Below are 25,661 nucleotides of genomic sequence, written 5' to 3' on the forward strand. Positions count from 1 at the left end.
GAGTAATCGTTATATGACGTTGGTCTCTGTAATTGTTCTTGCTGGGTCAGCACTATTTCAGATTGCAGCTGCAATGTAGAACTGTGATTTATAAACTATGCTATACCATAAATATGTTATCAGACTGTCATCTTATGAAGTTGTTTCTTGGTTAGTGGCTATATATATTTTTATTTAGTCGAATTAGTGATAGCTACTGACGCAGGAAAAAGCTGTTGGGAGTAAAAATATCGTGTCCTTTGCTAACGTGGTTAGCTAATAGATTTACATATTGTGTCTTCCCTGTAAAACATTTTAAAAATCTGAAATGGTGGCTTTATTCACAAGACCTGTATCTTTCATCTGGTGTCTTAGACTTGTGATTTAATGATATTTAGATGCTACAAGTTACTTGTGACGCTATGCTAGCTATGCTACTCAGTGGGGTGGGGGGTGGGGGGTGCTACCGGATCAGGGTTGGTGACTCGTGAGAAGTTAACCGTTTTGGACACTTTAGAGTGTTTTCTATCCAAATCTACCAGTTATAGGCATATCATATCTTCTGGGTCCAAGAAGCAGGCAGTTTAATTTGGGCATGCATTTCATCCAAAATTCAGAATGCTGCCCCCTAACCCTAGAGAAGTTAAGTTTGTCTGGAAGCAAGACTGGTTTTCTTTTTGTAGTCCGTGATTGTCTGTAGACCCTGCCACATATGTCTTGTGTCTGAGCCATTGAATTGCGACTCCACTTTGTCCCTATACTGACATTTTGCTTGTTTGATTGCCTTGCGGAGGGAATAACTACACTGTTTATATTCAGCCATATTCCCCGTCATCTTTCCATGGTTAAATGCGGTGGTTTGCGCTTTCAGTTTTGCTGTTTTAATTGTCACAGTGGGTACAACATCTCCTATGCACTTCCTTAATAACTCACTCACCGAATCAGCGTATAAATCGATATTATTCTCTGAGGCTACTCGGAACATATCCCAGTCCGCGTGATCAAAACAATCTTGAAGTGTGGATTCCGATTGGTCAGACCAGCGTTGAATTGCTCTTTTCACCGGTACATCCTGTTTGAGTTTCTGCCTGTAGGACGGGAGGAGCAAAATGGATTCGTGGTCAGATTTGCCGAAAGGAGGACGGGGTAGGGCCTTGTAAGCATAGCGGAAGTTAGAGTAGCAGTTATCCAGTGTATTGCCCGCATGTGTGTTACAATCAATATGCTGATAGAATTTAGGTAGCCCTGTTCTCAAATTTGCTTTGTTAAAATCCCCAGCTACAATAAATGCAGCCTCTGGATATATGTTTTCCAGTTTGCAGGCCGTCGTGGTATCGGCTTGAGGGGGGATATACATGGCTGTGACAATAACTGACGAGAATTCGCTACGGAGATAATATGGTCGGCATTTGATTGTGAGGAATTCTAGGTCAGGTGAACAAAAGAACTTGAGTTAATGTATGTCGTTACGATTACACCTTGAGTCGTTAATCATGAAGCATACACCCCCGCCCTTCTTCCCGGAGAGATGTTTATTTCTGTGGGCGTGCTGTATAAAGAATCCCGGTGGCTGTACCAACTCCGACAACATATACCGAGAGAGCCATGTTTCCGTGAAACAGAGCATGTTACAATCCCTGATGTCTCTCTGGAAAGCAACCCATGACCGAATTTGTCTTCCTCTATCAGGTATGAAGGTAAGACCCAGATGCAGACCACGTCGAATAAACAATGGTTTAATATTCCAACAGGGGCAGGCAATAGACAGGTCAAGGCATTCAGGGGTCAGTAAACCAGAGGTGGGGTAATGGTACCGACTGGCAGGCAGGCTCAGGGTCAGAGTAAAGCAGAGGTTGGTAAATCCAGTGGGGGGCAAAGGTACAGGTTGGCAGGCAGGCTCACGGTCAGGGGAAGGCAGAGTGGTCAGGCAGGTGGGCTCGGAGTCAGGACAGGCAAGGGTCAAAACCAGGAAGGAGAGACTGGAAAAAACAGGAGATGAGACACGAAACGCTGGTTGACTTGAGCAAACAAGACGAACTGGCAAGAGACAAACAGAGAACACAGGTATAAGTACACAGGGGATAATGGGGAAGATGGGTGACACCTGGAGTGGGGTGGAGACCATCACAAAAACAGGTGAAACAGAACAGGGTGTGACAACCTCGTTATCTACATTTTTTTTACATTTTAGTCATTTAGCAGACGCTCTTATCCAGAGCGACTTACAGTAGAGTGCATACATTTTATTACATTTTTACATACTGAGACATGGATATCCCTACCGGCCAAGAGCAGATGCTCTTATCCAGAGCGACTTACAGTAGAGTGCATACATTTTATTACATTTTTTTATTTTTTTTTACATACTGAGACAAGGATATCCCTACCGGCCAAACCCTCCCTACCGGCCAAACCCTCCCTAACCCGGACGACGCTATGCCAATTGTGCGTCGCCCCACGGATGTCCCGGTTGCGGCCGGCTGCGACAGAGCCTGGGCGCGAACCCAGCCCAGCCTGGGCGCGAACCCAGAGACTCTGGTGGCACAGCTAGCACTGCGATGCAGTGCCCTAGACCACTGCGCCACCCGGGAGATGCCGAGATCTAGAGACTGGACATTGGCGAGTAATATACTCGGAAGCGGTGGGTGGTGTGCACTCCTCCGAAGTCTGACCAGAAGGCCGCTCCGTCTACCTCTTCTGCGGCAACAATGTTTTGGGTTGGCCTCTGGAATCAGATCAAATGCCCTGGGTGCCCTGGGAAAGTCGCATTCCTGGTCTTAATGTTGGTAAGTTGACGTCGCTCTGATATCCAATAGTTCTTCTCGGCTGTATGTAATAACACTTAAGATTTTCTGGGCTAACAGTTTGGGGAAGGCCCTATCCTGTTTCAGCATGACAGTGCACAAAGCGAGGTCCATACAGAAATGGTTTGTCGAGATTGGTATCGAAGACCTTTACTGGCCTGAACAGAGACCTGACCTCAACCCCGTCAAACACCTTTGGGATGAATTGGAACACCGACTGTGAGCCAGGCCTAATCGCCCAACATCATAGTCTGACCTCACTAATACTCTTGTGGCTGAATGGAAGCAAGTCCCCGCAGCAATGTTCCAACATCTACTCGAAAGTCTTCCCAGAAGAGTGGAGGCTGTTATAGTAGCAAAGGGGGGACCAACTCCATATTAATGCCCATGATTTTGGAATGAGATGTTCGACAAGCAGGTGTCCTTTTGGTCATGTAGTGTAGGTAAGAGGAGAAACAAAGAGATGTATAGATGAAGAGTCTTAATTTGATCACTATTTTGTTGCTGAGAATGTTCCTGCACTGCATGAACTGCAGATGAGCTTCATGATTTACACAAATTCACTGAAAACCCGCACTAACACATGGTTATATTAACAGTAATGCACTTTTAACAGTAATCCTGCTCAAGTACTGGTCAAATTAAGATTTGTAAGAGAAGGGATGGAATATGTATGAGGGAGAGAGCTTACATAGATGACAAGCTGAGAAAGCAGAAGACTGTAGCCTACAGTATAATACTTGCCTGTGATGATTTTGTATCTTTCAGCAAGCCTCCTGAAATCCCCACTCTCAATCTCAAATTCAGTGTTTCAGATATTGAGCCTGAAGCCTAGATAATCAAAAATACACTACTTTAACATTCTATCCAGAATGGATACAAGTACGTTTGTGAATTCTTCTACTTCAGACCATGTATGCCTAGATATGTTAAAAAATAAGTTTGAGTAACCAGTAAGACTAGTCATACTGTAAGGTTAGGATGTGTGGTCATTGTACTATATGTCATAGTCCTAGTTCCATTGGCTCATTTGCCACCACATAGGGATGTGAGCGATGCAAGCCTTAAAGCAGTGTGTGACTGAACATACTTATAACAACCATATGACGCTGACTGTAAGCTTATGAGATGATATAACTTGTGTATTCTTGCACTCACCCTTGAATTCACTCTCTGAAGTTTGGAATGCCTTACTTCATTCAGAAAACAGGGCCAATCTTTTTAACGGTTTTATGGGCATGGTTCTGAATACGTAATTTGCTTGCTAGCACATCATTTGTCCACCAGAGGGAAGCAATGGGCTTCACTATTTCTCTTTGGGAATGACTGCAGACCATGGCCATAGAGCCAGGTGCCCTCAGCTACAGTAGGCTATCATCCACACTGGGAGTCACAGTATTGTTATCGCAGCCAGTGCTATTTATAAAAGCCCTGATTCAGCTCCAGAAAAGTATCCATTCTGAAAAAAAGTTGTGGTGTGACATTTAATGTGGACCCAAGGAGAAGAGGGATGTCAGGGAGAATGTTCCTTTTTTAGGTACTAGGACTACTGGGACTGAAGGAATTCACCATCCCACAGCCCAATATACAACAGGCTTCTCTGGGGATGTAGTGATTGTAGATATAAATCAACTAAGTCAAATCATAATAATGTTGATGATGAAGTTATGCATCATTATTATGATGAGGTGATCTGTTTTATCATATAATAATATATGCCTTTTATCCAAAGCGACTTACAGTAGTGCGTGCATCCATTTTCGTACTCACAAAACACCAGTCTCAACGTCAACAGTGAAGAGGCGACTCCGGGATGCTGGCCTTCTAGGCAGAGTTCCTCTGTCCAGTGTCTGTGTAATTTTGCCCATCTTAATCTTTTCTTTTTATTGGCCAGTCTGAGATATGGCTTTTTCTTTGCAACTCCGCCTAGAAGGCCAGCATCCCGGAGTCGCCTCTTCACTGTTGACATTGAGACTGGTGTTTTGCGGGTACTATTTAATGAAGCTGCCAGATGAGGACTTGTGAGGCATCTGTTTCTCAAACTAGACACTGTAATGTACTTGTCCTCTTGTTCAGTTGTGCACCGGGGCCTCCCACTCTTTCTTTTCTGGTTAGAGCCAGTTTGCGCTGTTCTGTGAAGGGAGTAGTACACAGAGTTGTACGAGATCTTCAGTTTCTTGGCAATTTCTCGCATGGAATAACCTTAATTTCTCAGAACAAGAATAGACTGACGAGATTCAGAAGAAAGTTCTTAGTTTCTGACCATTTTGTGCCTGTAATCGAACCCACAAATGCTGATTCTCCAGATACTCAACTAGTCTAAAGAAGGCCAGTTTTATTGCTTCTTTAATCATCACAACAGTTTTCAGCTGTGCTAACATAATTGCAAAAGGGTTTTCTAATGATCAATTAGCCTTTTAAAATGATAAACTTGGATTAGCTAACACAACACTCCATTGGAACACATTGCTGATAATGGGCCTCTGTACGCCTATGTAGATATTCCATAAAAAATCTGCCGTTTCCAGCTACAATAGTCATTTACAACATTAACAATGTCTACACTGTATTTATGATCAATTTGATGTTATTTTTTTTTTAAATTAAAAAAGGCTTTTGTTTGTTTTTGGTATGTTTTAGGTTATTTCGTGTTGTACAGTGCCTTCAGAAAGTACTCACACCCCTTTACTCTATCCACATTTTGTTGTCTTACAAGGTGTGATGAAAATGTATTGATTTGGGGGTTTTTGTCATCGATCTAGACCAAAAATTTTAACAATTATAAAAAATAACTATAAAATAGACACTAACATATCTTGATTACATAAGTATTCAACCCACTGAGTAAATACATGTTATAATCACCTTTGGTCGTGATTACAGCTATGAGTCTATCTGGGTAAATCTCTAAGAGCTTTATATACATGGATTGCAATGTCAACTGCAATGCATTTCAATTAACAGGTGTGCCTGTGTAGGCCTTCTTAAAAGCTAATTTGTGGAATTTCTTTCCTTCTTAATGCGTTTGAGCCAATCAGTTGTGTTGTGACAAGTAGGGGTGGTATAGACAAGATAGCCCTATTTGGTAAAAGACCAAGACAATATTATGGCAAGAACAGCTCAAATAAGCAAAGAGAAATGACAGTCCATCATTATTTTAATACATGATGGTCAGTCAATACAGAACATTTCAAGAACTTTGAAAGTTTCTTCAAGTGCAGTCGCAAAAACCATCAAGCGCTATGACGAAATTGGCTCTCATGAGGACCGCCACAGGAATGGAAGACCCAGAGTTGCCTCTGCTACAGAGGATAAGTTCAATAGAGTTACCAGCCCCAGAAATTGAAGCCCAAATAAATGTTAGACATTAGACCGGTGGAAATTTGTCCTTTGGTTTGGAGTCCAAATTGGAGATTTTTGGTTCCAACCCCCGTGTCTTTGTGAGACGCGGTGTGGGTGAACAGATGATCTCCGCATGTGTATTTCCCACCGTAAATAATGGAGGAGGAGATGTTATGGTGTGGGGGTGCTTTGCTGGTGACACACTGTCTGTGATTTATTTAGAATTCAAGGCACACTTAACCAGCATGGCTACCACAGCACTCTGCAGCGATACGCCATCCCATCTGGTTTGGGCTTAGTGGGACTATCATATGTTTTTCAACAGGACAATGACCCAACACACATCCAGGCTATGTAAGGGCTATTTTACCAAGAAGGAGAGTGATGGAGTGCTGCATCAGATGACCTGGCCTTCACAATCCCCCGACCTCAACCAAATTGAGATGGTTGGGATGAGTCAGACCGCAGAGTGAAGGAAAAGCAGCCAACAAGTGCTCAGCATATGTGGGAACTCTTTCAAGACTGTTCGAAAAGCAATCCAAGTGAAGCTGGCGGAGAGAATGCCAAGAGTGTGCAAAGCTGTCACCAAGGCAAAGGGTGACTATTTGAAGAATCTCAAATATAAAATATATTTAGAATTGTTTAACACTTTTTTTGGTTACTACATGACTCCATATGTGTTATTTCGTAGTTTTGATGTCTTCACTATTATTCTGCAATGTAGAACATTATAAAAATAAAGAAAAACCCTTGATTGAGTTAGGTGTTCTAAAACGTTTGACCGGTAGTGTACTTCCACTTTAACACGATGGAGTATTTTGTGTAGGCCAGTGACACAAAATTCAGGCGGTAACACAAACAAATGTGGAAAACGTCAAGGGGTATGAATACTTTCTGAAGGCACTGTACATGTTTCCCTGAAGTTTAGAAAAAAACCTGTGTGGAGGCCTGGGACTTTAAAACCTGTATTTGACATGTGCATAAATCAACCAGTTCTCAGTTATCTCATCAGGCCACAGTATAACAATATTGAAGCATTCTAGTTTTTCGGTAGCATAGTTTAGCTCTGGCAAGCAGCACCTTAGAGAGCAGCTGCAGTAGTTGTGTTACAGTATTTTACCCAGGCTTGAAGGGATATCGTGCGAGTAGGTTGATTTCATCCCTCCTATGACACAGGAAACTGTTTTGACGGTTACCAGTGCAGCAGGGCTCAAACTGAAACATCCTCCCTGGTTTATTTCTGAGTCCTCTGGCTGGGAGGCAGCAGAGTGAATACAACTGTGTGTGTACGTCACAGGAGGCTGCTGAGGGGGACGACTCTTAATAATGGCTGTAATGCAGTAAATGGAATGGTATCAACCACATGGAAACCATGTGTTTGATGGGTTTAATATAATTCCTTTGATCCTGTTTCAACCATTACAATCAGCCCCTCCTCCGCAATTAAGGTGCCACCGTCCGCCTATTGTGTAGGTGTATGTAGCTATGTGTGTTTGAGTGTGTGTGTGGGCGCAAGTGCATGCGTTTGTTTGTGTATGAGTGTGTGTACAGTATGTGTGTGTGTGTGTGTGTGTGTGTGTGTGTGTGTGTGTGTGTGTGTGTGTGTGTGTGTGTGTGTGTGTGTGTGTGTGTGTGTGTGTGTGTGTGTGTGTGTGTGTGTGTGTGTGTATGCCTATTTACAGTACGCAAGTGTACATAATGTATGTGTGTGTGTTTATATTGTGTGTGTGTGTGTGTGTCCAAGAGATAGGCCATCCTCTTGGGCCCAGAGCTGGGAGAGCCTGCCTTTCCTAATACGTCCATGAAGCGTAGCCAGGGCCGGAGAGTGGGGAGCAGGGAGGGAGTGGCGTGCATGCAGCAGCGCTAAGATCAGGGCTATTCTGGTGCTGCCGGCCTGCCCAGTGCTGAAAGGAAAGGATTAATGAGGCAGGGCCGCTCATCACTCGTAATTAGAAACAACACTAAAAACTATTTTTGGGCCTGTTCCTATGGAGGGAACTTGACCCGCTCTGTGTTAATCAAACCCCCCTATTCCCCCTAGCCATGCAGCAGTGGATTCCTGCAGGGTTGGAGTAAATATAGGCCCATAAGTCCTGCAGCTATGTGACACAGGGTTCAATGGACGAGTGCAAATAATTCACAACTCTGCTTCGGTGCAGCGGCGACGTGACTATTCGCATTTCAGTAGGCTGGGATAACTGGGAATAGTGCCACTCTTTATGGACTGTGTGGTAGTGTTACACTGTGGTGAAACTGTTGTTGTTATTGTTGTTGCTGGGTTATAATGTACATAACAATCAAATATTTACCCAAAATGTGTGTGCTTACAGTCAATACAACCAGGAAATGGAATCAAAAGGAAGAGAACACGTAAACATTTTTACAGACGCAAAAACACACGCAACCCCAGATAAAACTTTTAGCCTCGGTTTATTTTAAACCTTACAAGTAGGGAAGGGATTACAAAATGACAGTGCTTAAACCACAACTGTTTAAGAATAGAGAGGAGGAGAGGTTCATAGTCATAGATCCGTCATAGGGGGGAATATTAAGCAGGTCATGCAAAAAGGTGTTGTCCGGGAGAAGGCCTCCATTATAATAGCACCCTTTGTGAAAAAATAAAATCCAGCTGTCCATCCATAGGTCAGTGCAAAAATAGTAATGGATATAAATTTATGCATAGAAAAGTTGTGAATATAGAGTATATGCTTTAACTGCGGAACTATAGACACACACTCACTGTTAAAGTACATACACTTGTATAGTGACCCCCCTGTTCTCCCCAGAGTCTCCGAGCCCAAAGCAGAAACTCTTAAACAGGTCTAGCCATAAACAGTCCCAAATCAAATATGACAGTTTTATATGGTTCTAATACAGAGGTGTCTTTCCAAATAAAAGCCATACACCAGAATCCCTTTCAGGGAGCTGTCACTCAAAACCGCCTTGGCGAGAGACACAAAATGTGCCTCCCAAATGGCACCCTATTCCCTATTTAATGCACTACTTTCGACAAGTCTAATCAAAAGAAGTGCACTATGTAGGGTATGGGTAGGCAAATAGATTCAGCCGCGGGCTGATTTTTGTCAGAGGGGGGACGGAACATAATTTGAATAATTTGTAAACTGCAAATTGACCACAGCTAAACCCAAAAAGAGATTGCATTTGAAAAGAACAATAATTTAATATATTGATTACATTGCGATACGATTTTTCTATTTGTGGGAATACTTGGGAACAGATGACCTAAAGTAAACCCATTATAGCTGAATTCCTGGTCATTTTACAGTCTTTTTTAACAAGAAACTAAAATCCCCCAAATCGCTGATATTGAGTGCCATTTGGAACAAGGCATAAAAGCTCGACATCCACAGTGAGAGAGCATCATTGGACAGACAGAAGAGAGTTATGAGCGTCTCTCGTGAACCGACCGGGGACACTCAACACACATGCTTTGTTTTCCAACCAGAGAAGAAGAATGTACAACAGTAACATTTATCAATCAAATACCAGACTGTAATTACAAATGAAAAGCAAAGATGTGCCGATAGGGAACAAGTTTGGAAACCAGTGGAAGAGAAATGGGGTTTATATTTTTTACTTAATGGGTTCAGATGTGTACTTTTTTTGCAGATGGTTATCATTTCATATACTGTACATGTACAAGCTACACACGTGTGGCAAACTTTTGAAGACCTGTCACGTACAGTGTTTGTATAGCACCAATATACACCAATGTACTGTAAATGATCATAGCAACTGAAGACAGGAAGAATAGGTGAGAATTCAAAAAATATAATTTATTACCCCTATACATAGATATTTTGTGGATAGATAAATGCTTTGTACTCTCTTTAGCTGTGCAATCTCCTAAAGAGCACCTCAATTTGCTTACTTTGTCTTGTAGTCTCCCTCAACTCTCAAATGTTTTCTTGAGAGGACTATACGATGAATAATCAGGAGGTTTTTGGTGCAGCAGTAGCAACAGTATGTATATAACCTATATGCAAAGTAACTTCAGTTCAAAGCCCAAGGACACTGCCACACAAATATTATGATTGCGCGTGCAAAGCATATTTAAGTATACTTTTCCTCATTTATTCAGCCACTAGTATATTCATCAAGCACTAAATCAGGGGTGTCCCCAAAAAATTGCCCCGGGCCGGTCTTCAACGAGATCCGGAGTGCCGCACTGAAAATGTGTTATATTTCCACGGCGTAAAAATTTGCATCTAAATTTGCATCTATCCAAAATTTGAATCTATCCATCGTTTTTCGAATTTTCGATACTCCCTGACTGTCTAGCTTTCATTTTGGTGAATATTAGCGAGCTGGATACCGTCAAGAAACTGTATAAATGTAGGTCCATTCTAATTTCCATTTGGTTTTAGTAATTTTAAAGTATATTGAGTTATCCCGCCCAATTTTGGACCCCCTTGCGGGCCGGACCCCCTTATCCAATAAACTCTAATTTCCATTTTCTGTTGCGAAAATATTTAAACATTGCATGCCCTATTGAATAGGACCCTGTTTTGTCTTTTGTTGTATAGTCCACCATTGTTTGTTGTCGCGCTAACGCTAATGCTAACGCTAGTTGGGGCCAAAACTGAGCATCAACATAATTAGCAGCTAAGTGGCTGCACATCGCCTTGTTTGAAACAGCATGCATTATGCAAGGAAACATTTCAGTGACTCGCCTTTGATGAGATTCAAAAGCTCAGCGCGGGGTCACACACACAGCCATCATAACAGACTTTTCTGCTTCAGCACAGCCTGTGTGGAAGAGGCCTAGACTATAAGTTTCTCAGGATCTCAATTCTCCTTTCAAATATCAGATTCAGCACCAGATCAAAGTCATTTTAAAATACACATTATCTAAAGGCCTAATAGCCCAAAGTGCCTTAAAAACCAAAGCAGCACAGATTCCATTAGTGAAATTTGGTTTTAAAACAAATGCTGTGACAAGCTCTTTGGAGTGAAACTGTGTGCAAACTGCCTTAATATCCTTTTGAATGTATCACAGAGTTTACTACTGCTGCTGCTGAAGGTTTGGTTTGCATCCGCAGGCCGTGTAGTCGACCCCAGCCTGCTCGGCTGCTTCTGTTTGCATGCGATGATGGCCTGTACTGTACAGTGCCGCAAAAAGATCCAGTGGAGGAAAGATAGGTGTTAGTTAAGGCATAGATAGAGGCACTAGTACTGAGCTTGGTGTTACACGAAGTGGCAGAACAAGAGCTCCCCGTTAGCTTAGCTTAGAGGCAGGACTGGGAGGTTTCAAAATATTAGAAAGGGGTTACAGTACCTTCCTTCTACGACAGTTCTGACTTTTAACCATGACCCTTGATACAATGTCTCGTTTGATGCCAGAGGCCCAATTCAAGGTCATTTCAGAACTGTGTTACTTTGTAATGTAGTAAATCATACTCGGTCACATTCAGAGTCAGGGTAAATGTAGTAACATACACTATAAGGGCAACTATACCAAAATATATCTGGAGAGGTTAGACACTACATTAAAAGAGGGACAAGTTAGAAGCGAGGGTAAATTATTTAAAAAGAAACACAGAATAGTCCTCAAATCTACTTTACAACTGAAGTAATATATAAAACAGGATTACCACCATTTTGTTTGAGGAGCAATATATCTGCTTTCAGTAAACTTGTGGTACAAAGCTCTTTATGGCAGTAAATGTATTACTAAAAACAAATGGTATGGTTGATGGTCATGGGCAATGGAAAAACACAGTTGGAAAACAAAAAACACAGACAACGTGAATGTTTTCATGTATAGTATTTTTGAAGAGTAAACAGAATGAAACAAATATACACACAAAACTGAGACACTTCAAAAAAAAAAAAAAACTATGTTGTCAATCTAATTTGTGCCAAATGTAACAGCTCAATTGCATGTGCCAAAAAATACGGAATTGATAACAACAATAAAAAATAAAATAAACTTACTTAATGTCAAATCAGCGGCGAGCTGGAAATGTTTAATCGTCATTGAATACCCATATATACACATAATATCAAGCTCTCAGGGGCAGTCCACTCAGAAATTATTGCACAGTAAGCCACTTTGGGCTTGCTGTGGTCACTCCCACAGCAAGCAGCACTATGGTCACTCCCATAAACTCCTGTCTAAAAATAGAACAAGAACATCAACACACCAAACAAGTCTTCATCTTTTCTGACAGGCACCGCCTCGGCCAGCTCGGCCCCATGCCTGCAACATTAACCATGAGCCACAGCACAGTGTGAGCCTGAAGAGTTCAGTTTCTCTAACTACTAAATTGCTCAGTCCCCACAGAACATGGCGTTTTATCTATTTTCCTTTCCTTCCATGTTTTTGCTCCTCCGTTGTCATGCACAGACAGCTTCCCACTGACCGTTTTCTCTCCCCAACACTTCTGTTCCTCCGGGAAGCCGGCCAGTTCGGAACAGCTGGGATTTTTGGCGTATCTCATCTCAAGAACTTTGGCACTCCTGTGACAGTCCCAAAAGAGCATGATTAGGAGATTCTGAAATAAAGATTTCTCTCTCAGAATCCGCCTTTAAGAGTAGCCTGTTGGATGTCCTCCTAAAGCAGGAATGGCGTGTGTCCTCCTAAACCATGGTCTCCACCCCAATGAGCTTTGGCGTGAGGATGCGCGGCGTGACACCGTTGTTCAAGTCCTCCTCGAACTCAAGCAGCTGGCCCATGAAGTTAAGGTTGGGTGAGATGATGGGCCGCCGGGTCTTGACGAACTTGTAGGCGTCTGTCATGGTCATCCAGGTGTGCTTCATCAGGTAGGCGATGACAATGGTGGCCGAGCGAGACACACCCGCCTGGCAGTGGATCAAGAGGCCCACCCCTGCTTGCTGTGCTTCCTCTGAAGAAAGGAAAGAGAGGAGCATTTTAGGAGAGTTTTAGGAGCGTTTTAGTGCTAATGCACATGAAACACTGTACAAAATAGACTTCAACAGAAACAGATAATAATTTTAGTCTCTTTAGAATAGAACTCATCATAGCAACATAAAACATGCAGTAGTACAAAATAGACTTCGACAACATCACATTAATGTTTTAGTTATGTAACTAATGTGCCATATTTTTCCCTGCAGTCCGCTCACTCAAAACCTACACTGTGCATACGTTATACTAACTGTAGAGCTAACAAATCCATAATTTCAAAAGTCCGACAACCTACACAGCCTCTGATCGATTAAAAACAAGCCATTTGAATATGTATCAACCAAGCTAAATCACTGACTAACTCCAATCATAATGTGGCCTGAAAATAAATAATACAACTGAATCGATTCAATGAGATCCCACCACTGCCACCAACTGCAACCCCTGCCCTGCTCTGCCCTATTCACTGAGTCTACAATGCGTTATGCTCTTTCCAAGACATAGACTGACCAGGTGAATCCAGGTGAAAGCTATGATCCTTTATTGATGTCACTTGTTAAATCCACTTCAATCAGTGTAGATGAGGAGACAGGTTAAAGAAGGATTTTTAAGCCTTGAGAAAACTGAGACATGGATTGTGAGGGTGAATGGGCAAGACAAAATATTGAAGTGCCTTTGAACGGGGTATGGTAGTAGGTGCCAGGTTTGAGTGTGTCAAGAACTGCAACCTTGCTGGGTTTTCCACGCTCAACAGTTTCCCGTGTGTATCAACAATTGTCCACCACCCAAAGGACATCCATCCAACTTGACACAACTGTGGGAAGCATTGGAGTCAACATGGGCCAGCCTCCCTGTGGAACGCTTTCGACACCTTGCAGAGTCCATGGCCCAAAGAATTGAGGCTGTTCTGAGGGCAAAAGGGGGTACAACTAAATATTAGGAAGATGTTCCTAAATGTGTTGTACACTCAGTGTACACTTCTACTGTGCACCCACCCAAATAAGATATACTACAGTTTACTATAGAATAATACTACAGTTTACTAGTCCTAAACTATAGCATACTTTAGAATACTATACATTAGTATCCCTCAATTATGTGTAGTACTTAGTATAGAATTTTGTAGTATAGTATAGAGTACTACAGTATTATCCACACAAAAAACACTCGTAAATACAACAGAAATGTCTGCAAAAACACTATATATGTTTTACTATAGTAAATGCTACAGTATTTAATTTGCATATACCTTGCCCATTCCCCTCCCCCATATCCCAATTTGTGCTACCTGTAAGTGAAAAACCTACATGCCAAATATAGACCATATACTGTGTTCCCTACAGGTTATAGAAAAGAGCAGGAGCACTAAACTCTCCGTTCAGAACCCAGTCCTACCTACCTACCTACATACAGGTTATGGACAATTTGCTATTTTAGTATTTCTCCAGTAGATTTTCTCAAGGAGAAAGCCTCCACTTCTATGTCAAAGATAATAAAACAAAAACACTTTAGTAAATACGACAGTAATGTCCCCAAAAATACAGTAAATCCTAAAGTATAAAGACACTACAGTCTGCAAAAACACTACAGTAATTACTATAGTATATACAAACAATATATACTACAGTATTTATACTATAGCAAACTATAAATACTACAGTATACTACAGTAAAGTCAGCAAAAACAGTACAGTGAATACTATAGTATTCCTACCATTGTACACAATATAGTACTTTTTCATGTGGGCCAAGCCGCCATGCACTGACTAGACTTGGAAAAATTTCCCACGTACCGATGAATTCAAACGCCTCCTCAAAGTACTGGCGCAGGTTCTGCTTGTTGCTGTCGGTTGCGGGCAGCCGCTTGTAGCTGAAGAGACCTGTATCGTAATGGTAGAGCGGCAGGTGGGTGGTAACGTTAAGCACGAAGCTGATGTTGTAGCGCTGCAGCTTGTGGGCGTCCTGCGCGTCGTGCTCATTGCCCAAGTAGAGGAAGGGCAGAATTGGCGTCAGGTCGGCATTCTCGATGTCCGGTGTGGAGGGCAGGGACATGGAGTGAGGTAGCGCCCCCGTGTGGCCGGAGGCCCCACTGACGCCCATGCTGGCGTTCAGGATCTCATGGAGGTGGAGGGAGTGGTCACACAGGCTCTGGTGGTTCTGTCTAAAGGAGCTGAGGCCCCCTGGGTAAACAACAGACAACAACAGGATGAGTCAGCAAAACATAAATACACTTAAATGTGACAATAAACTTAACGCCTGCAGGTATAATCGTTTATGTCAAAGGCAGGTTACTACTGTCTGACAGGAACACGTCTGCTACGTGTCTATTGGAGGGAAATATTACTGTATTAAACTATCAAAAACAATCCATGTCCATATTGTTAGCAGTTGATGTTATTCTTCAATAACACAAACTCCAAAGCAAATCAGGGGGAGAAAAATAGGTTTATTTGAGAAGGACAAATCATAGATGTTATGCTGGGAGGTAGATGTTCAGTCTCCTCAGCTTTTCTCCACAGAACAAAGGAACAGGACACCATTTATAACCCCCTACCCTAGCCTGGGGTTGACCAATCAGAAGTCCTTGCAGTACAACTGGGCCAATGGCCGAATAACAACTATCCTGCTCCCGACTCAATGTACGGAACGTAGCACACGTAGCTCTGAGTTCAGGAGTGACATTCCACAGATTCTAAACAGCTGTTGAACTGAAAACCAACTCCTATTTACATTGACAAATCCCTATTGACATAGGGTGGCAAAATAGGTGACAAACTTATCATAACGTACACTTCTATAGCCTGAAGTCGAACACTGGGACACTCCAATCCCCCAACTAACTCAACCATTCAAACCATATAATGTGTTTGAATTGGATATCACATCAGTTTGAAGGGAAGGCTTTGCACTTAATTTGTTTCTGTCTCTCAATCACCTACGGTCCTGGAGGTAATGTCCTATTTCCTTCATCATTTAGAGAGTGAGAGAAACATAAAACATGGCCCCAAGGCAATCCACACAGCATTCCCTTTTTTTACCTCTGAAAAATAGCTATCATCACTCTCCTCAGAGCCAAAGATGATGGCCAAATAAAGATAATAAATGTTGAACATTTGTCTTTCTGGACATCTACACTCCTTCAAATAAAGCCGTGTAACGTTGACACAACGTTAACATAACGTTAACACACACAGGGCATGACGCCATCGGCACCCTGCCTCCCTCCAGAGCGGAGGAGGGGGGGAGTGGGGGGGGGTTGCATGGGGGCCTGACACAGAGTATCAGTATCAGCCATAGAAATGGGGCAGGTGAGGATCTCCTATCAACTTTCAACTAGGGAAGATGTTGTCTATCATAAGAGGGTCATAAAACGAGTCTAACTGATAGGACCACACTAAACAATCAAATTAAACTGCTATGTTTCTCAAGTAACGCTTTTTCATCACTCTCTCACGCAAGTATTCCAAGATGGCGTAGCAGTCAGACATCTTTGTCCTCGTCTTGTCGTGTCCTGTGTATATATCTTTTTATATATTTTTCTTCACATATATTTCTTTTTATTAACCTCAACTTCAACATACTCTCCTGCAATCCGCCTCACCCAATGTGGTACGGATCTGCTATTTTCTTTACTTTTGAACCGGAACCCCCAACAGAAGCTAGCCAGCTAACTAGCTACTAGCTAGTAGTCAGCTAGCCACTGCTAGCGGTGATCAGCTAACCTATAGCCCGGACAACTCTTGCCAGTATGCACAGCGCGACTCAAACCAGAGCAAATCGGACTTATTTTTCTCCATATCTCCGGATTCCTACTGCAAGCTCTGAACCATTTCACCTGGATCATTGCAGCTAGCTAGCTGCTATCCGAGTGGCCACTCCTGGCTAACGTCTCTGTCCCGAAGCAAGAACCAATTAGCCTGGAGCTAGTCTTTGCTAGGCCCATTTCCCGGCTAGCCGAAGAGGTCCATCAGCCACTCCTTGGGCTACAATACCTATTTTGCCAATTGGCCTGGACCCCTGTTACTGCCGACACGGAGCCCCACCGATCCATCACGACTGGACTACCGACGTAATCTGCCCGAGTTGTTTTTCCACTGGCTCCTCCGTCGCGACATCCCCTTAATGCCCTTCTGCTAGCCTCCCACCCGCGGCCCGCTAGCTGTCTAGAGCATATCGGACTGTTAGCTGAAGAGGTCCATCGGACAAATTCTTTGGCCACTATACCTATTTTTCCAATTGGCCTTGATCCTTTTACCACACGGAGCTCTGCTGATCCATCACGACTGGTCTGCCAACGTAACAGCACGAGGGGGCTACAACAGACTTCTTCCGTTGCAAAGTCCCTCTAAGGCCCTACTGCGAGCTGATAGCCCCGGCCCGCTAGCTGTCTGAATCGCTGTGTCTTCAGCCCGCTGAGCTACTCACTGGACCCCTATGATCACTTGGCTACGCATACCTCTCCCTAATGTCAATATGCCTTGTCCATCGCTGTTTTGGTTAGTGATTAATGCCTTATTTCACTGTAGAGCCTCTAGCCCTGCTCAATACGCCTTAGCTAACCCTTTAGTTCCACCTCCCACACATGCAGTGACCTCACCTGGTTTAAATTATGTTTCTAGAGACAATATCTCTCTCATCGTCACTCAATGCATAGGTTTACCTCCACTGTATTCACATCCTACCATACCTTTGTCTGTACATTATGCCTTGAATCTATTCTACCATTCCCAGAAACCTGCTCCTTTTACGCTCTGTTCCGGACGTACTAGACGACCAGTTCTTATAGCCTTTAGCCATACCCTTATCCTACTCCTCCTCTGTTCCTCTGGTGATGTAGAGGTTAATCCAGGCCTTGCAGTGCCTAGCTCCACTCCCATTCCCCAGGCGCTCTCATTTCTTGACTTCTGTAACCGTAAAAGCCTTGGTTTCATGCATGTTAACATTAGAAGCATCCTCCCTAAGTTTTGTTTAATTCACTGCTTTAGCACACTCTGCCAACCCAAATGTCCTAGCCGTGTCTGAATCCTGGCTTAGGAAGACCACCAAAAACCCTGAAATCTCCATCCCTAACTATAACATTTTCTGACAAGATAGAACTGCCAAAGGGGGCGGAGTTGCAATCTACTGCAAAGATAGGCTGCATAGTTCTGTCTTACTATCCAGGTCTGTACCCAAACAATTCGAGCTTCTAAAAATGTACCTTTCCAGAAACAAGTCTCTCACCATTGCCGCTTGCTATAGACCACCCTCTGCTCCCAGCAGTGCCCTCGACACCATATGTGAATTGATTGCCCCCCATCTATCTTCTGAGGTCGTGCTAATAGGTGACGTAAACTGGGACATGTTTAACTTCTTTGATAGGGGGCAGCATTTTCACTTTTGGATGAATTGCGTGCCTATAGTGAACTGCCTCCTACTCTGTCCCAGATGCTAATATATGCATATTATTATTGGATATAAAACACTCTGAAGTTTCTAAAACTGTTTGAATGATGTCTGTAAATATAACAGAACTCATATGGCAGGCAAAAACCTGAGAAAAAATCCAAACAGGAAGTGAGAATTCTGAGGCTGGTCGATGTTTAACTCGTCGCCTATTCAATTCCCTGTAAGATATGGATCTGTTTGCACTTCCTACGCCTTCCACTAGATGTCAACAGTCTGTAGAACGTGGAATGAAGCCTCTACTGTGATGTTGAGCCGGATGGGAGGTGTTTCAGTCATTGGTCTGGCAGAATACCAGTTCCTGGTCACGCGCATTCCAAACGATATCGTCTTTCTTTCCATAACTTCTAGAGACACAAAGGAATTATCCGGTTGGAACGTTATTGGATAGTTATGATAACAACATCCTGAAGATTGATACTCTACTTAGTTTGGCCAGTTTATTCGACCTGTTATATAACCTTTTGAAGTTTTCGTCCGAGTTCGCCTGCATCTCCGCGAGCGTTTGGACATGTGCACTAAACATGCTAGCAAAAGTAGCTACTTAGACATAAGTAATGGACATTATCGAACAAAACAACAATTTATTGTGTAACTAGGATTCATGGGAGTGCATTCTGATGAAGATCATCAAAGGTAAGGGAATATTTATGATGTCATTTCGTATTTCTGTTGATTCCAACATGGCGGAGAAATGTTGTTATATCTGAGCGCCGTCTCTGATTATTGCATGGTGTGCTTTTTCCGTAACGTTTTTTTTAAATCTGATACAGCGGTTGCATTAAGAACAAGTGTATCTTTAATTCTATGTAAAACATGTATCTTTCATCAAAGTTTATGATTAGTATTTCTGTTATTTGACGTAGCTCTCTGCAATTTCTCCGGATATTTTGGAGGCATTTCTGAACATGGCGCCAATGTCAACCGAGATTTGTGGATATAAATATGCACATTATCGAACAAAACATAAATGTATTGTGTAACATGATGTCCTATGAGTGTCATCTGATGAAGATCATCAAAGGTTAGTGATTAATTTTATCTCTATTTCTGCTTTTTGTGACTACTGTCTTTGGCTGGGAAAATGGCTGTGTTTTTCTGTGGCTATGTACTGAGCTAACATAATCGTTTGGTGTGCTTTCGCCGTAAATCCTTTTTGAAATCAGACATGTTGGCTGGATTCACAACATGTGTAGCTTTAATGTCTTTCATGTGTGATTTCATGAAAGATAGATTTTTATAGTAATATATTTGAATTTGGCGGGCTACATTTTTTCTGGCTTTTGGCCAAGTGGGACGCTTGCGTTGGAATGACATTGACCTCATCCCGTCAGTAGAGGATGCCTGGTTATTCTTTAAAAGTGCCTTCCTCACCATCTTAAATAAGCATGCTCCATTCAACAAATGTAGAACTAGGAAAATATATAGTCCTTGGTTCACTACCAGACCTGTCTGCCCTTGACCAGCACAAAAACATCCTGTGGAGTTCTGCATTAGCATCGAATAGCCCCCGTGATATGCAACTTTTCGGGGAAGTTAGGAACAAATATACACAGGCAGTTAGGAAAGCTAAGGCTAGCTTTTTCAAACAGAAATTTGCATCATGTAGTACAAACTCAAAAAAGTTCTGGGACACTGTAAAGTCCATGGAGAATAAGAGCACCTCCTCCCAGCTGCCCACTGCTCTGAGGCTAGGAAACACTGTTACCACCGATAAATCCACTATAATTGAGAATTTCAATAAGCATTTCTCTACGGCTGGCCATGCTTTCCACCTGGCTACCCCTACCTCGGTCAACTGCCCGGCACCCTCTACAGCAACCCGCACAAGCCCCCACCATTTCTTCTTCACCCAAATCCAGATAGCTGATGTTTTGAAAGAGCTGCAAGATTCTCTAATGATGCATTAAATAGCTTTCTCTTTCTGGATTTTTCAACAAACTAACAGATTCAACTGTTCAACCAAAATCATCTTTGAAACATTTTTACTTGTATTGCACATATTCAAGCGGCGCCTTTCTTGTGGAGATGCGCTCAATTGGTAAATAGCTTCTTTTGAGAGGCGAGAGTGAGAATAGTAGAAAAGGCAGAATCATTTTCTGGCACATTGTGGAGAGAGATGAGATCTGTGAAGCATCTTTCGACAATCTCATGGAGGAAAGCACCTTCATGTGTCTCTCTCACGTTTAGAAGCCTCCAGCACAGTTCCTCACTCATAAATTACAACTTCTCTGAAGCTCTGAGGGCTTCTCACAGGTTCCACTATTCAGTGCTATCCATCAACTGTAATGTCCACAGTCTTACATCAATAATGATGTTTGCTTATGACAGATTTGACAGCTATATAACTCATTACTACAATTAGGTCTGGGTCACAGGGAAAAAAGCAAGTCAGGACTAGAAATGTTGCTGTTCTCTGCATCAAAATATGCCATCCAAGTTCCAACAACCATATTGATATACGCCATTTGATGATTTACTCTTCTGGAGAAAGTTCAATGATTAAACCGGACTGAGGTTGCGTCCCAAAAGACTGAGGTTGCGTCCCAAAGATGGTGCCGACAGAGAGGACCGCCTAGCTTCTAGTCCTTAGGAAACATTGAAGTATATATATATATAAGTATATAAATATATTATTTCTTACACTGGTGGCCCAGAAAATCTTAAGTGTTATTGTATACAGCCGGGAAGAACTATTGAATATCAGAGCAAAGTGAACTTACCAGCACTATGACCAGGAATATGACTTTCCTGAAGCGGATCCTTTGTCCGAACCACCCAGGGCATCTTAACTGATTCCAGAGGCTAACCCAAAACAACGTCGCCGTAGAAGAGGTAAACGGTGTGACCTTCTGGTCAGACTTCGGAGGCTGACATTACCCACCGCTTCCGAATATATTACTCGCTAATGTCCAGAGTTGCTTTCCAGAAAGACATCAGGGATTGTAACATACTCTGTTTCACGGAAACATGGCTCCCTCGGGATTTGCTGTCCGAGTCGGTACAGCCATCGGGAATCTTTGTGCGTTGCGCCGACAGAAATAAACATCTCTCCGGGAAGAAGAAGGGTGGGTGTCACGGCCGTCGTCAGAAGGAGACCAAGGTGCAGCGTGGTGAGCGTCGTATTCTATAGTGCCACTAACAAAGATAACTACCTACATACACCAAAGGAAGAAAAGGCTGCCTAAGTATGATTCTCAATCAGAGACAACGATAGACAGCTGTCTCTGATTGAGAACCATACCCTGCCAAAACATAGAAATACAAAACATAGAAATTAAGAAACTAGAATGCCCACCCTAGTCACACCCTAGCCTAACCAAAATAGAGAATAAAAGCCTCTCTATGGCCAGGGCGTGACAGTATGTTTCATGATTAACGACTCATGGTGTAATACAGGAACTCAAGTCCTTTTGTTCACCTGACCTAGAATTCCTCACAATCAAATGCCAACCGTATTATCTCCCAAGAGAATTCTCGTCGGTTATTGTCACAGCTATGTATATCCCCCCTCAAGCCCATACCACGTCGGCCGTCAAGGAACTTCACTGGACTTTACACAAACTGGAAACCATATATCCTGAGGCTGCATTTATTGTAGCTGGGGATTTTAACAAAGCAAAGTTGAGAACAAGGCTACCTAAATTCTATCAGCATATTGATTGTAGTACTCGAGCTGGCAAAACTCTGGATCACTGCTACTCTAACTTCCGCGATGCACACAAGGCCCTCCCCCGCCCTCCCTTCGGCAAATCTGACCTGGACTCCATTTTGCTCCTCCCTTCCTATAGGCAGAAACTCAAACAGGATGTACCCGTGACACGGACTATTCAACGCTGGTCTGACCAATCGGAATCCACACTTCAAGATTGTTTTGATCACGTGGACTGGGATATGTTCAGAGCCTCAGAGAATAATATTGATTTATAAGCTGATTCAGTGAGTGAGTTTATAAGGAAGTACATAGGAGATGTTGTATCCTGTCACGTTCTGACCCTAGTTCTTTTGTATTTTCTTTGTTTTAGTGTTGGTCAGGACGTGAGTTGGGTGGGTTCTATGTTTTCTGTTTCTATGTGGGGTTTTCGTTTGGCCTGATATGGTTCTCAATCAGAGGCAGGTGTTTGTCATTGTCTCTGATTGGGAGCCATATTTAGGTAGCCTGTTTTCTGTTGGGGTTGTGGGTGTTTGTTTCCGTGTGAGTGTTTGTTGCCTCACGGTACTGTTTTCGGTTTCGTTCATGTTCACATTTATTGTTTTGTATTTCTTAGCGTTCAGTTTATGTTTTAAAATAAACGTTATGGACACTTACCATGCTGCACATTGGTCCTCCGATCCTTCAAACTTCTCCTCCTCAAATGAGGAGGAGGACAGCCGTTACATATCCACTATGACTATTAAAACCTACCCTAACCAGAAACCGTGGATAGATTGCCGCATTCACACAAAACTGAAAGCACGAACCACTGCATTTAACCATGGAAAGTTTACTGGGAATATGACCGAATACAAACAGTGTAGTTATTCCCTCAGCAAGGCAATCAAACAAGGCGAAATGTCAGTATAGAGACAAAGTGGAGTCACAATTCAACGGCTCAGACACAAGACGTATGTGGCAGAGTCAACAGACAATCACGGACTACAAAAAGAAAACTAGCCACGTCACAGACATCGACGTCTTGCTTCCAGACAAACTAAACACCATCTTCGCCCAGTTTGAGGATAATACAGTGCCACCTACCAAGGACAACGTGTGCTCTCCTTCTCCATGGTCAACGTAAGTAAAGACATATAAACATGTTAACCCTCGCAAGGCTGCCGGCCCAGAGAGCATCCCTAGCAGAGTCCTCAGAGCATGCTGGCTGGTGTGTTTACAGAAATATTCAATCTCTCCCTATCCCAGTCTGCAGTCCCCCACATGCTTCAAGATGGCCACCTTTGTTGCTGTACCTAAGAAGGCAAAGGTAACTGAACTAAATGATCCCACATCTGGGATCATGAAGTGCTTTGAGAAACTAGTCAAGGATCATATCACCTCCACCTTACCTGTCACCCTAGACCCACTTCAATTTGCGTACCGCCCCAATAGGTTCACAGGTGATGCAATCGCCATCACACTGCACACTGCCCTATCTCACCTGGACACGAGGAACACCTATGTAAGAATGCTGTTCATTGACTACAGCTCAGCATTCAACACCATATTACCCTCCAAGCTCATCATTAAGCTTGAGGTCCTGGGTCTCAACCCCGCTCTGTGCAATTGGGTCCTGGACTCCTGACGGCCCACCCCCAGGCGGTGAAGGTAGGAAACAACATCTCCACTTCGCTGATCCTCAACACTGGGTTCACACAAGGGTACATGCTCAGCCCCCTCCTGTAATCCCTGTTCACCAATGACTGCGTGGCCATGCACACCTCCAACTCAATCATCAAGTTTGCAGACATCACAACAGTAGTAGGCTTGATTACCAACAATGACGAGACAGCCTATAGGGAGGAGGTGAGGGCACTCGGACTGTGGTGTCAGGAAAACAACCTCTCACTCAACGTCAACAAAACAAAGGAGATGATCGTGGACTTCAGGAAACAGCAGAGGGAGCACCCCTCTATCCACATCGATGGGACAGCAGTGGAGAAGGTGGAAAGTTTTAAGTTCCTCGGCGTACACATCACGGACAAACTGAAATGGCCCACCCACACAGAGAGTGTGATGAAGAAGGCGCAACAGTGCCTCTTCAATCACAGGAGGCTGAAGAAATTTGGCTTGTCACCTAAAACCCTCACAAACTTTTACAGATGCACAATTGAGAGCATCCTGTCGGGCTGCATCACCGCCTGGTACGGCAACTGCACTGCCCATAACCGCAGGGCTCTCCAGAGGGTGGTGCGGTCTGCACAACGCATCACCGGAGGCAAACTATCTTCCCTCCAGGATACCTACAGCATCCGATGTCACAGGAAGGCCAAAAAGATAATCAAGGACAACAACCACCCAAACCACTGCCAGTTCACCCCGCTACCATCCCGAAGGCGAGGTCTGTACAGGTATATCAAAGCTGGGACCGAGAGACTGAAAAATAGCTTCTATCTCAAGGCCATCAGACTGTTAAATAGCCATCACTAACACAGTGAGGCTCCTGCCTATATACAGACGTGAAGTCATTGGCCACTTTAATAAATGGATCACTAGTCACTTTAATAATGCCACTTTAATAATGTTTACATATCTTACATTACTCATCTCATATGTATATACTGTATTTGATGCCATCTAGTGCATCTTGCTGACACCGCTCTGTCATTGCTCATCCATATATTTATATGTACAGTGGGGAGAACAAGTATTTGATACACTGCCGATTTTGCAGGTTTTCCTACTTACAAAGCATGTAGAGGTCTGTAATTTTTATCATAGGTACACTTCAACTGTGAGAGACGGAATCTAAAACAAAAATCCAGAAAATCACATTGTAGGATTTTTAAGTAATTAATTTGCATTTTATTGCATGACATAAGTATTTGATCACCTACCAACCAGTAAGAATTCCGGCTCTCACAGACCTGTTAGTTTTTCTTTAAGAAGCCCTCCTGTTCTCCACTCATTACCTGTATTAACTGCACCTGTTTGAACTCGTTACCTGTATAAAAGACACCTGTCCACACACTCAATCAAACAGACTCCAACCTCTCCATGGCCAAGACCAGAGAGCTGTGTAAGGACATCAGGGATAAAATTGTAGACCTGCACAAGGCTGGGATGGGCTACAGGACAATAGGCAAGCAGCTTGGTAAGAAGGCAACAACTGTTGGCGCAATTATTAGAAAATGGAAGAAGTTCAAGATGACGGTCAATCACCCTCGGTCTGGGGCTCCATGCAAGATCTCACCTCGTGGGGCATCAATGATCATGAGGAATGTGAGGGATCAGCCCAGAACTACACGGCAGGACCTGGTCAATGACCTGAAGAGAGCTGGGACCACAGTCTCAAAGAAAACCATTAGTAACACACTACTCCGTCATGGATTAAAATCCTGCAGCGCACGCAAGGTCCCCCTGCTCAAGCCAGCGCATGTCCAGGCCCGTCTGAAGTTTGCCAATGACCATCTGGATGATCCAGAGGAGGAATGGGAGAAGGTCATGTGGTCTGATGAGACAAAAATAGAGCTTTTTGGTCTAAACTCCACTCGCCGTGTTTGGA

General features: G+C 43.2%; 1 protein-coding gene across 3 annotated transcripts in view; it reads right to left on the reverse strand.

Moving 5' to 3' along the window:
• Nucleotides 1–25,661, reverse strand: part of LOC139583205 (dual specificity protein phosphatase 10-like) — a 58,423-nt gene that overhangs the window by 23,312 nt on the left and 9,450 nt on the right. For 2 of the 3 annotated variants that reach the window (XR_011676507.1, XR_011676508.1), the window contains exons 3-4: nucleotides 14,811–15,197; nucleotides 12,084–12,994 (exon numbers count right to left, since the gene is read on the reverse strand). Coding sequence is in view for 1 of the 3 variants with exons in the window: in XM_071414038.1 (XP_071270139.1) it covers nucleotides 12,729–12,994; nucleotides 14,811–15,197 (653 nt within the window). In the remaining 2 variants the exon portion in view is untranslated. Of the gene's footprint in view, nucleotides 1–8,538; nucleotides 12,995–14,810; nucleotides 15,198–25,661 lie in introns of those variants that run through there. The other variant, XM_071414038.1, reaches the window with a different exon arrangement.

The sequence above is a fragment of the Salvelinus alpinus genome, chromosome 8 (assembly GCF_045679555.1).
Source record: "Salvelinus alpinus chromosome 8, SLU_Salpinus.1, whole genome shotgun sequence".
Classification (NCBI taxonomy): domain Eukaryota; kingdom Metazoa; phylum Chordata; class Actinopteri; order Salmoniformes; family Salmonidae; genus Salvelinus; species Salvelinus alpinus.